The sequence below is a fragment of the Pseudophryne corroboree genome, unplaced genomic scaffold, assembly GCF_028390025.1.
Source record: "Pseudophryne corroboree isolate aPseCor3 unplaced genomic scaffold, aPseCor3.hap2 scaffold_1531, whole genome shotgun sequence".
NCBI lineage: Eukaryota > Metazoa > Chordata > Amphibia > Anura > Myobatrachidae > Pseudophryne > Pseudophryne corroboree.
In genome coordinates, this window is record NW_026968163.1 from 105,634 (window position 1) to 119,277 (window position 13,644).

Sequence of the window (13,644 nt, forward strand, 5' to 3'; positions counted from 1 at the left end):
AGCCTGGATTCCATCTGCGCTGTCTGTGTGCAGCATGCTGCATCTCATTGTCTCAAATCTCTTTACTGTGATTCTGGCAGCTTCATGGTTAAAACTCACATGCAAGTTACAAACAGTCTTTCCCTCCAAGTTCAAACATGGGCGCAGCCATGTTTGTTTTCATCACATGTTACTTTTCAGCCAATCAGCTGCACTCTGCTCCCAGCCTGATTACACAGCAGCTGCACTCTGGTCTCTGGTTAATTGCCCACCAATCCCTGCTAACCTGTGGGTTTAAATAGCCTGTCCCAGCATTGAAGGATGTCAGTGCTTCAATGGTCTTCAGTGTTTCCAGTGAGCAGTTCTTCCATGGACTTTCTCTGCAGTGCTTCATTTGTCTCCAGTGGTTTCTGTGTGCAGTCTTCTACAGATTCTCCAGTGAACTCTCCTGCTTTCAAGCCTGACTCCTCTGTGTTACACTCTGTGGTGTAACACGACACCTCTGTGATTAACCCTCTACAACATCACCTTACTCACCTGTGTCTGTATTCCGGCTTTCCAGCAGCCACTCTTCAACAACTACAGTCTTCCAGCGAACCCTAGTTCATTTACAGTTTACAGAACTTTTCTCTACATTCCAGGTTACTGGTATTAACCAGATGCACGCCTAAATTTCCACTTGTGACTTTCTATTGTTTTTGCAAGTTTTATGACTTCTCATTTAATAAAATCACTGAAAGATATTTCCAGTTGTCGTGGTCACGCCTTCGGGCATCCTTGCTACGGTCTTTACGCATGTCCAGGAGTCACATGGCTCCCCCTAAGTTCAAGTACCCGTCAACCCCTACAACTGAGGCTCCCAGTCACGGTCATCAGCCCTCAGTTGTGACACCTTGTGTATCTATGCCTATTTCCCTATAGATTGTAAGCTTGCGAGCAGGGCCTTCCTACCTCTGTCTGTCTGTTTTTACCCAGTTTTGTTCTATTACTGTTGTTCTAATTGTAAAGCGCAACGGAATATGCTGCGCTATATAAGAAACTGTTAATAAATAAATAAATAAGTATTGCTAATAGTGACACATGGGGGGGGGTGAGGGGTAATAACAGCTGTTGTAAATCTTTCACAGTTAATGGGGTTGGGTATGCATGACCGGCGGTCTCCTCAGCATACCTCCGCCAGGATCCTGGAAGCGGAATGCCAGCTGGGGGGGGGGGGCATTGGGGCGAGCGTAGTGGGCTCAGTGGCGACCTGTAGTTGCCACAGGTTCTATTCCCACTCTATGGGTGGGATGTAGGGGGAAGTGTTGTGACCGGCGGTCTCCTGAACGCCGGTCACAGAACCGCATCCCCAACAGGCAATATAACAGCTGATAACAGTGACATTCAAACAGGTTCATCTGAGACTGAGAATACCATATATAATAGCGTATAACTGGTACATCAACCATGGGCAAATGAAACATGACTTGTGTCAGTCACTTCAGGGTTTATGAACAAAAGTTTGGAGTTTCTTACTAGGCGCAATACGAAGCAGCCAAACTGTAGATCTAAGTGATACACCAATCACTTTACACAATATACGCAATAGAAATTCGATCAAACAGAAACAGCGCTAAGTATAGGAAGAAAAATATCTACTCCCCTGTTCAAATGAGTTCCTTGTTATCTTCACAGGTGAGGATTCAAATAACATGAAAAGAAAAAGACAAACACGAAAAAATAGTGTAATCCTGTTACAATATTTCACAATATTTCAACACTTCTTATTAGATTCCTGGAACTCTACCACCACCACTCTTATATGTGTTCATTACCGGGGTTACCCCCTATGTAAAACACTCACACTTGAGTGCTAATACAATGAGTTGAAAATAATATAGTCCTGTGATGATATTCCACAGTATTCTGGAGTCTCTTTAACACCTTTCTGGAGTTATCCCACCACCTGTGTATAACTGTTCTTGGGGTTACCCCCTTACACAGAGTACTCACAAAAAAGGGTTGTTTTAAAAGCCTTTCGTTATATCTCTTTTTCTTTGATTGAAACCACCATACAGATAAAATGTGTCGGGGTTCCCCCCTCTACATCCGACTCACTGTGGTCCTCTTGACTTGTTTGCATATAGTAAACACCTCAGGCGTCTTCCTCATTAGTTCCACATCAACTCCGTTATTTATAGAGGGCGATCACCACCAGATAGTATAAAAATGACAAATTTTATTCCACAAAATTGGAAATGGTCTCCAAAACATACGAAATATTCCATAAAAACACATAAAAATTAACATAAAAAGGTGACCCTTTTTGTCCGGTTAGGAGAGACTTATTTCCCTAGATGTTAAATGGATCCCAGAAATTGGGAAAAAAAGTCTCACCGCTTTTCCAGACAGGTACACCATGGAAAGAAGAAGTCCCACCGACGTGTTTCGATCCTATGGAGGATCTTTTTCAAGGTATAAGGGACTCCTGTACAATCACAGATATTTATACCACTCCTTCAATCTTTCCACCAATGGCCTGTTAAGTTAATACAAAACCAGCATTTTTAAATTTCCCTATGACTAATACAATGGTTTCCTATTCTAATACATGTTTCAGGGTTACCCCACTCCCCGCCCCCACATAGGCGTTATTTCCACAATTTCCCGCCAGAAAGGGGACCATCCCCTTTGCCAAACATCCGTGTCCGACCTCCGCTACCGGAAGTGCCTAGACGTAAGTGTCCAGCTGCTTCCGCCAACCAGTTCCCTCACATCGGCTGTGTTACAATGCCAGCCGGAACCGGAAGCGTCCCCACATCCGGTCGCGTCACCTCCCGTGTTCGCTGCATAATGTGGCTCGGATCTAGCTGCATAATTCTCCCTTAATCTTCCCGGAAGTGACGTCACCGGATGTAGCGAGGCGGCCATTATCCCGAGGTCCCTCCCGACATGACATCTTTTTAACTCTATTTTAAAATGTCCATTTCCTCCATTTTCAGTTGGTCCCTCTTCTCATGTTCTTTCTCTTTATATTCCATAACCACAATAGTCCTTTTAAAGTCCATTGTTAAATGCTGAAAAAAATTAAAGTATGCATAGACAGAAGATGTTGAATCGATATATGACATATTCCAAGACTATCACAAAAACCATTTTACTTCAAAATCACTGTTTAATCCACCAGGGATTAAAGTTCCATATTGAAAGATCATTTTCATTTCGCTTTTAGCAATTGAACTTGTAATATTACAGTGTCTTTTATCCTTCCTAATTTGTTTCAAGTCAAAGAAATTTTTTTTATGTGGCCTGTATCACAATTATGATTCTGTTTAAAATGTGAGGAAAGGGAGTGAGTTTCCAACCCCTTCCTGATGTTACGGAGGTGCTCCCCTATTCTTACCTTCAGGGGTCTGGTTGCGTACTTCAGGGTTTATGTTTAAGTATAGATTAAAAAAAAAGGAAAAAGGGGAAAAAAAGAAGAAAGTATGAAGGTTATGTGGATATTCTTCCTGCCTCTGCTGCTCCCCTGTGTGCTACTGAGCAGTGAACAGGATAGTGAGAGAACGCAGACAGCTATCCAACCTTGGTAGAAAAACAGGAGTACTGTATGTGGTTGGATCTGCTTTTGAGGCAGAACCTTGATGGGATTAACACAGCACAGGAGTCTGAAAATAAGGATCTCAAAGAGAGTCCATCCTAGAAAGAAGACCAGGGTACATAGATTCTGGGATTAATGCAGGGGTGATAGAGGCAGCCGTCCCAGGGCCCCCCACACATTAGCGTCCCTCACTCCCTGCATTTTGAATTGTAGGAATCTCCTTTCTGTCTTGCGGGATATGGGAAACAGTGACTGACAGCCACCGGTGTCTGCTGCTCGGCCTCTGCTCCCTGATGTTGCTCTGCAAGTGATGTGTGTGTGTGTGTGTGTGTTTGTCTGTAAGTGACAATGTATGTGCGTCTTTAAGTTATTGTGTGTGTGTGTGTGTGTGTGTGTGTGTGTGTGTGACTTTGACAACAATAGTAGTAGCAGTGGGGGCTCCCACCAGCCTTAATCCAGCCCTGTATAGATAGTATAGTGAATGGGTGAGCAATAAGCGGTCCACAAGCTGCTATGGGACTACACATGCCAGCATGCCCTGCCATAGTTTTGCTTGCTTGGTGGGCTTAGTAGTTCATCAGCAGCTGTAGAGCCACTTATTGCCCACTCCTGTGAGTGTTAATATGCATAGATCATACCCTGGTAGATGCCTAAACAGAGCAGTGCGATCAAGCCACCACACGGTGAAACGCGTGTTAAAGAATATGCATGTACCGGGCAATGGCGCAGTACCTGGTATTATTTTCATACATGAGCAAAAGTACTATGATGTTCATTTGCATATACTAAGATTTTTGTGGCTATAGCAACATCATTCTGGGGACCATATAATATGTGTTTATGCTGAAAGACTGAAGGTATTTCATTATTGCACACTGGCAATCTTGAACACCTCTGAGAATTTTGTTTTGCGCAAGAATTTTGGTTCTGACAGAGTAAGTTATCCAAAGTCTGTTAGTAGATATAGAGGCATATTTATCAATGAATGCTGTATTTGCAGAATATCCCCTGAAAACATCAGTTTTCAAGGGGTACTTGCAATTATTATGCACTGCAGGGACCGTAGCTGATATCAGAGATATTAGATGTGGTCCCCCGTTTTCGACTGCAACAGCAGCTGCCATATAAACCTATAGATGCTGCTTTCTTGATGAATTTACCCGGTTCCGGAAACACTCAGGAGCTTGACTACAGCGTTAGCCATTGTAGCCTCTAGATAGTCCCAAAGGTGAGAAACTCCACCAACATGGCTGATGAGAAGCGGAATAGATTTGGGATATTTTTATGAGACATCTTTGCTTAACGGCCATAGTAATTATCTATCATATCTAGGTCCTGATAATTAGAATGTCTGATGGTCCATTATCACAGCAATAAGAAATTAAGGATCACTCTGAATGTACCATAGATCACATGCAGAGACCAAGACCATTTCTGCAATGTTTTAGAATAAAAGGATCGGTAATGCCAACTCACCATTGCATGACTTTCTTCGGGCTGCACCCACTCTGTGGAATGCCCTCCCACACACAATAAGACTATCCTCTAGTCTCCAAACCTTCAAACGTTCTCTGAAAACTCACCTCTACAGGCAAGCTTATCACATTCCAGACCCACCCACATAACCTTTATACTGTCAGTTTTCCTTTCCAATGACATAACCTGTATACAGTCTACACACATCCTCACATCACTCCCATCCTCCTGATCCCAGGGCCACATCACTGTGTGACCATAACATACAGCTCATTAAGAACCTTTGCAATCTAGCAGAACCATTATGTAGTAGGTAGCACCTATCCTCTAGTATCCCTACTTCCCTATAGATTGTAAGCTTGCGAGCAGGGCCTTCCTACCTCTGTTATTACTAGAGATGTGCGCCGGGCCCAAATCTTGGGTTTTGGATCTGTATCTACTTTGTGTTTTGGATGTGGATTGGTTTTGCCTGAACCGCCTTTGTGGTTTTTGGATCTGTATTTTTTTTAAAAGACAGCTAAACTCACAGAATGTTGGCCTGTTTTTATTCCTACAGTATTATTAACCTCAATGACATTAATTTCCACTCATTTCCAGTCAATTTTGACCACCTCACAGTTAACAATATTGATTTCATCTGTCTTAGGCCAAAGGTAATAGTGAGCTGGCTTGTTACTAACTGACAGAGCAGCAGCACAAACATATGGCAGTTTATAGCACATCTATGAAACATTTACACATATTAATGCAGAAATGAAAAGTGGTGCAAGATGGAATTGTCCTTCCCTCCCTCCCACCCTTATGTTGGATATTAAAAAGAACATGCACCGTGTAACAAACCAAGCACTTCAGCGACAGGGACTGACACTTGTGTGGCTGAAGTGCTTGCTTTGTTTGGACTCCCATAAAACTATTTTTTTGAAGGACTACCTCCAATTACTAATGAGGAGGTTGATGATGAGAGTGTTAATTACATTATATTCTTGTAAAAAAAAATCATACATTCACCGCAAATGACGTAACATGGAGGAGGTGCCTATTTAACTAATATGCCTATCTCTGCTAACTTTGGTCTCACAAATGGAGCAGATGCCTTCACAATCAATGTCAGGATGACTTACATACACAACGTCATCAACATTCTAAGTGTCAGATAGTAGTAGCATACACATATCCCCCTCATCTTGTTCCACTTCCACACATGAATCCTCAATTTCTATTATGCCCTCATCACCATCTTTACATGTACAGCTCCCCACATGTGTAGATGGTTCAGAAATGGTGGAAGGAGGTGAAAGAGGCTTCTCTATGAGGACAGCGTGAGAAATGTCAGACTCACAAATAGCTAATGTTGACACCCCTAAACGTTCCCCAGGAATGTGTAACATTTCTGAATGCAGTTTTTTTCTACTACTTAGTTGTTTTCATTTTTTTGACACCTCTTCTAGACTCTGAGTGAAATGTTTCTGTATCGTCATGATAAGCAGAAGATGCCTCACTAATAGTTGCAGAACCACCACTTATAAATAAAGGCCAAGCCCTGAGTCTTTCCTTGCCACTTTGTGTGGTGAATGGCATATTGCCAATTTTATGTTTTTCTGCAGCTACATTTTCTATTGATGTTATTTTCTTTACCACTGTATTGTATTGCTTCTTTGATTTTACATGCCCTGACTTAAGCCCTTTATGCCACTGGGCATCGGCTTTAGTAGATGACGTTGACGAACTTGTATTGTCATGACTGGTGGCAGCTGCAGCACTAGTATGTGCTTCCTGCTCTCCTCTCAATTGTTGCTCCTTCATATCTATCAAGTATTAACAAACATAATCAAAGTGGGGTACAGCACACGCCACAATTTGTACAAAAAATGTACCACCTACAGAGTCACAATACGAGTATGACTCAGAAATAGTAATCAAACACTGTGGTTTAATTTCACCCACAGTGTCACACAATACGCGTATGATTAAAAAATAAAATGTATTACTGTGATACACCTTCACCCACAGTGTCACATAATACGTGTGTGAGTCAGAAATAGTAATCAAACACTGGTTTAATTTCACCTGCAGTGTCACACAATATGTATGAGTACGAAAATATATTACTGTGATACCACCTACACCCACAGTGTTGCGCAATATGTGTATGAGTCAGAAATAGTAATCAAACACAGCGGTTTAATTTCACCAACAGTGTCGCACAATATGTATGAAATAATAATATTCTGCATAAAAATTGTATAGTTCACTGGAGTACAGCACAAACAAAAAAATCTATATATATTTTTGTTTACAATTTTAGGCTTTTTAGCTTTTATTATTGTAATTTTACACTGGGGCGGAGCCCCTGGATGGATGGACAGATCACGCCTAGGTGGACAGAGCACCCCTTGTTATCAGATACACCACCAGGCGACAGAGAGAGCACCCCTGGACTGATACACCAGCAATACAGCAGCCACCAGCCCCACAACCCAGCACTGAGGCGGACACGTCCGTTCAGTGCACTCTCCACAGCCGAAGTGAATATGGCGCAGATCACCGGGACCTTTAAAGAATCCAAAACACTGTGAGAATCCGACAGTGGGATGATGACGTTTTTCATCATTTTGGGATACGAGTCTGGCGGGAATCCCCAAGCCGGATCGTGGAGTTTGTGTGGGTCCAGTTCTCCGAGATCCAAACCCGCTCATCTCTATTTATTACGAAGTTTTGTTCTATTACTGTTGTTACAATTGTAAAACACAATGGAATATGCTTCTCTACTACTGATGATAATAATAATAATAATAATAATAATAATAATACCTGGGATGGATCCTACAGGTCCCTCTTCTGGAAACTTTTGCAAAAGGTAGAGTCAGAATCAGGGATCTCACGGTCCTACATACATTTAGGGGATCCTTAGTATTTGCGGGTACCCCCTGGAAATTGGCGTTTTAAAGACTTGTACGTAGTTATCACTCAAAAAAGAAACCTGTAAAACATTCTAGTATAGTAAGGTGGTTATTAGCCTGATGAGACACTGACCAATTACTGTAAATCTGCTGATTGTTTATGCTGTAACAAGTTGTTCTGTACAAGGATTACATTGACACCGTTCTCCTGGTTTCTCTACTTAAAATCTGTATTTGTATTTTTTTGCATATAGTGGTAACAGGGGCATCAGATGGAATAGGAAAAGCCTACGCAGAGGAGGTCAGTATACATCATGGTGTCTGTCACCCACCTGAATGTGGACTCTGTATCTCACACACGTTTCTTGTCCATAGTTGGCCAGGAGGGGACTCAATGTCGTCCTCATCAGTCGGACTCTGAAGAAGCTGCAGAGCGTTGCGGAAGGTATAGGTGAGAGATCCCGGCGTTTGGTCGCCATCTGTCAGTGGTTTGCATGGTATCACATAGTAACATAGTAAGGTTGAAAAAAGACAATTGTCCATCGAGTTCAACCTATTTGTGGTCTCCTATGCAGTCTTATTATAGGACTAGTTATTTTTATGTTAGGACTAGTTAAATTAACTTTAATGCGTGCCTACGCACCATAACCCTGAATAACTTTATCCAATAGGAATTTCTCTAACCCATTCTTAAAGTTGTTGACTGAGTCCGCCGTTACTACTCTCTCAGGCAGAGAATTCCAAACACGTATTGTCCTTACTGTGAAAAAACCCTTTTCCTCAATGTGCGGAAACTCCTCTCCTCTAATCTAAGCGAGTGACCACGTGTCCCTGTGCTGATCTTATAGAAAACAGGTCCCTCCCGAGCTCTGTGTATTGACCCCTTATATATTTGTAGATGTTGATCATGTCCCCTCTTAGTCTCCTCTTTTCCAATGTAAACATGCCTAGCCTTGCAAGCCTTTCCTCGTATTCCAGCGTCTCCATGCCCTTGATTAGTTTGGTCGCCCGCCTCTGAACCTTTTCTAGCTCCAGGATATCCTTCTTGTAGTATGGTGCCCAAAATTGCACACAGTATTCAAGATGTGGTCTCACTAGTGATTTATATCACAGGACACTTAGACGCATCAGAGCTTTAGGCACAGAATCTGTGTCATCCATGAGCGTCCCGGTTTAAAGGGATGGTATGGTAAACCCAGTAATACTGTACAGTACATCAGACAAACAGATGGAGCCACATTCATCTAGCCTTCTCTGCTGCACCAAGGTGCACCAAGATTTATTAGCATAAGCCTTCATCTATTGTTCTCAGCTGCAATACAATACAGAGAGAACATTACAGCAGGGGATTATGGGCCTAATTCAGACTGGTCGCACGCCGGCCGTTTTTTGCGCTGCTGCGACCTGGTAATCGCCGCCTAAACGGGAGGGGGTTAGGGCTGTGCAGGGGAGCGATCACTTGTGCAGTCCCTGCACAGCTCAGGATTTACCCACCCACTGCGATGACCCGGTTTAGAGCGGACATCAGGATCCCTCCCTAGAAACGTCCGGGCACGCCTGCGTTCGTCCGGACTCTCCCAGGAAACGGTGATTATCCGCCCAGGTCCGCCTTCTTCCTGTCAATCTTCTTGCGATCGCCGGTGTGATCGATTTCTTCGTAGAAGCCATCGCTGTCCGGCGACCTCCGTCGCCGTGCAACAACGCGCCCAGCGCATTGCAGCCCCCCACGCGTGCGCTGTTCAGACCCGACCGTACGGCTGCAAAAAACTGCAGCGTGCGATCGGGTCTGAATGACCCCCTAAATCCGACTGCCCTGGCTCAGTTAATCCTATTATAGGGATAGATGAGGATGGCTCCCTCTGTATGCCGGCCAATGATCACGGTAACCACTTACCAGATCCTCTCTCTGGTGTGATGACTGAGCTCTCAGATCCACAGACACACACAGCAGACCTGGTAGAGGAATCTGCTGCCACTCGGAATGTGGATCAGCCCCATCCCGCCCTTATTACTGCATGTAGTGGCCGCTGACCAGGCTGTGAGGAAGGGGGAGTTTCAGGGCAATTGGAAACCCCCCCCTGCGTTTGCCTATGTCGATGGATTCTTTACAAGCAATAGTATCTGTATCACTAATAGGTAAATGGCGATATGTCGGTAAAAACCACAACGCTCAGAAGAAAATTGTAAAACTAGTAAAACAACATGTTGAATTTACTTAATAAATAAAATATGATAAAGTATAATTAAATAAATCTGCTAATGACTGTGACAAGGATAAAACTCCTTATAGTGATCAGAACATCAGTAACTAGTAAGTATGGGAATCGCTCTCAGTAGATTCAATTTAATGTCTTCAAAAACCTGTTTTCTTTGGGATCCGGTCTCTAGGTCGACAGTGTCTAGGTCAACAATGTTTAGGTCGACTTCTAGGTTGACAGGGCCTCTAGGTCAACATATTGTAGGTCAAAAGGTCAACATGAGTTTTCACATTTTTTTTTCTTTTTTTGAACTTTTTCATACTTAACGATCCACGCGGACTACGATTGGGAATAGTAACCTGCGTCGAGCGCCGCGAGGCACCTTGCCCGAAGCATGGCGAGCGAACACTGTGCACTAATTGGGGTTCCCAGTCACTGTACGGAGAAAACGACACAAAAAAAAAAACATTAAAAAACTCATGTCGAACTTTTGAGCTGTCAACCTTGACCATGTTACTGTCGACCAATAGTGGTCAACCTAAACATTGTTGACCTAGTTACTGTCGACCAATAGTGGTCGACCTAGTTACTGTCAACCCTACATACCACACCCGCTTTCTTTATATCCACAGGCGCTAACAGTATATAATGCTGCCTAGATGATGTAAAGGCGAGGTGGAGAGAGAGAGAGACGGGGAGATTTTGTTTTAATGTTACAATGTTTTCCATTTTTAATAGTAATTATTATTATTATTATTATTGTTAGAGTCGAAAACCCAGGTTTAGGCAATCTATTCCATTATGCATGTCCAACAGGGTCACCCTTGTTTATGCCTCCCCCCCCCCCTCCTCCTGTTCCTCCAGACCGGCCAGGCAAAGTTGAGGGTTAGCCCTTAGCCACTCCGGGCTAGTAAGTTCCCGTCATTGGAGTACGGCTCAGCTGCATCAATTTAATAATCAATTATAGCGATACAGTAGGTGACTTTAAGCTAAAAACACCCAGATACTCAGGGCTACATTCACTAAGCAGCAGTTTTTACCAAAAAATGTCAACCGTCAATGATATTAATTGTAAAACGCGTCTGGTTTAGTATTTAACAATATTGCTGTTTTACATTTTGGGGCAAAAATCACAGCTTAGATGATCTTTACCTAGTTTAGCAATAGGACCATTGGGGGTGTAAAAGTTTCCAGAGAGCGTACAGTGTGTACACGTAATGATACCACCATCTGGTGTGACTGTGATACCAACTGGCTTCATCCTGGCAGGAGAACCGGTTCCCCGCCCCGGTTACAGCTAGAATAGGGATCTTCATCCGGCTGCTGAGTATGTTTGTGACCTGCGTGTATGTTTCCTCCACAGAGCTCCAGACAGGACGCAAAACCAAGATAATCCAGGTGGATTTCACAGGAGGACCTGAAATCTACCCCAAAATTGAAGAAGGTTTAAAGGACATGGACATTGGAATCCTTGGTAGTTATCAAACCAGGGCTTGGTGTTTCCATCTGACGTTGTGGGTAAAGCACATAGGGGCCTATTTACTAAACCTTGGAGGGAGATAAAATGGACTGAGATAAAGTACCAGCCAACCAGCTCCTAACTGCCATGTCTCAGGCTGTGTTTGAAAAATGACAGTTAGGAGCTGATTTGTTGGTACTTTATCTCTCTCCATTGTATCTCTCTGCAAGGCTTATTAAATAGACCCCATAGTTCTTAGGGGTAAATCTGTGTTATTCCCCAACAGTTTCTATAGTGATTCACGTGGTGGCCAGGAGATCTTATCCTGCACACAGGAGCATTCCCCGGTTAGACTCCCACATTTGTTAAGTTCCTCCTCAGGATCCTGGGAGACTAGTGCAATAGCATTAAACCTCCCCCATCCCTGGGCATGCATAATGCTGTATTGCCATTACTATGGGAATCGCATGATCATGACCCCCACACCAGCACCCTGTACCTATCTTTGAGAGATCTCCTGGATGGGGTGCCTCTGAAAGCAAATACAGTAAGTATGCTCAGTCATTTGGTCCTGGACGGGCTCTTAACACAAGGTTACCAATGGCAAATAGCACGTACTGTAACTGAGTAAAGACACACAATCAGATGTATAAAGTAAAATACAAAGCAGACAGCAATTTATTAAAATAATAATGTATATCAAAAATGTACTCAGCTTGGGTACACTTTAGAGCAGTTCAAAGTGAAATCAACTTACATTGCAATTAGGTCACATTTATGGAGCCCCCCTTCCCCACTTTTCTCCTGGAAATGGCCTACATCCAGCAGCAAAGCAGGTTTGGTGAATATCTGCAGTCTCAGATTTCACCTGAAGCTCTCGTAGGTGATATGGCAAGCTAAGGGCAGTCTATTAGCTCCCATTTAATGTATACAAATGTATATTATACATACTGTATATTAGTGCTCTATTAGTTATTAGCAACAGAGGGCAGCATTGCCTGTGACAATAATATTAACAAAGAGATGTAGTTTTCTTGTAAGAAAACTACATAATTGGATAACTCATATTAGTGTTATACAATGCATTAATGTTTCAAGACCTGGTCTATGAGGGAACAATAGCACATTGGTCTTGAGCTGCAGGTTGTGAGTCTGTATGCGGGACAAAGATCACATTCAAATCCACTAACCTTAACTGGTTACATTTGGTTTCACACAATCAATGAAAATATGTAAGAGGCATTCATCTAAAATCTAGGAATGATATATAAAAGACCGTACAATATTGCTGAATTGTGTGATAAAAGTCACAGTTATTAACTCAGGATTGGGTATGGGTTACCGGTGGTTGGAATCACGGCCGCAGAATGCCGGTTGGGGGGGTGGCAAGCGCAATGAAGCCCCTTGCGGGCATTTCTCTAACTCTTACCTTTTTTTATCACCTTATGTAATGCCAACATGAAATTAATTACGTGGTTCTCTGTTACAGTAAATAATGTTGGAATATTATATAGTGAATTGGAATGTAAGATTCTCGATGTGCCCGATGTAGACCAGGTACAGTAAGTGTGATAAATACTGGAGTTGAATATGCATACATTACATTTTGTTCTAGTTTATTACTATTGTTAATTTTGTATTAGTGAAACTGTGAACACAAACCATACTTGCCAACTTTCTGGCAGGGGTAGCAACCTGGTTGGCTCAATAGGGAGAGGGGCATTATGGAGGCAAGATTGGGTCCCATAGACATCTGCACGCAGGCCTCCTTTAGTCTAAATGGGTAGCAGTTGATTTACTGGCGGACGCAATACCAACGGTCAAAACTCGGAATGACCACCCATATTACATACACCTCTATACCGTACACTATATTACATACCCCTCTATATCCTACACTATATTACATACCCCTCTATACCCTACACTATATTACATACCCCTCTTTATCCTACACTATATTACAAACCCCTCTATACCCTACACTATATTACATACCCCTCTATACCCTACACTATATTACATACCCCTCTATATCCTACACTATATTAC

At 42.8% G+C, this 13,644-nt stretch overlaps 1 protein-coding gene across 1 annotated transcript in view; it reads left to right on the plus strand.

Annotated features, from left to right (window-relative positions):
- LOC135000243 (very-long-chain 3-oxoacyl-CoA reductase-B-like) overlaps positions 1–13,174 on the plus strand; it is a 37,091-nt gene extending 23,917 nt beyond the window's left edge. Inside the window, exons 2-5 of the mRNA XM_063951489.1 lie at positions 8,190–8,236; positions 8,311–8,386; positions 11,497–11,607; positions 13,082–13,174. Of these exons, the coding sequence (XP_063807559.1) occupies positions 8,190–8,236; positions 8,311–8,386; positions 11,497–11,607; positions 13,082–13,158 (311 nt within the window). The 3' untranslated portion in view covers positions 13,159–13,174. The remainder of the gene's footprint in view (positions 1–8,189; positions 8,237–8,310; positions 8,387–11,496; positions 11,608–13,081) is intronic.
- Positions 13,175–13,644: the final 470 nt, after the last annotated feature.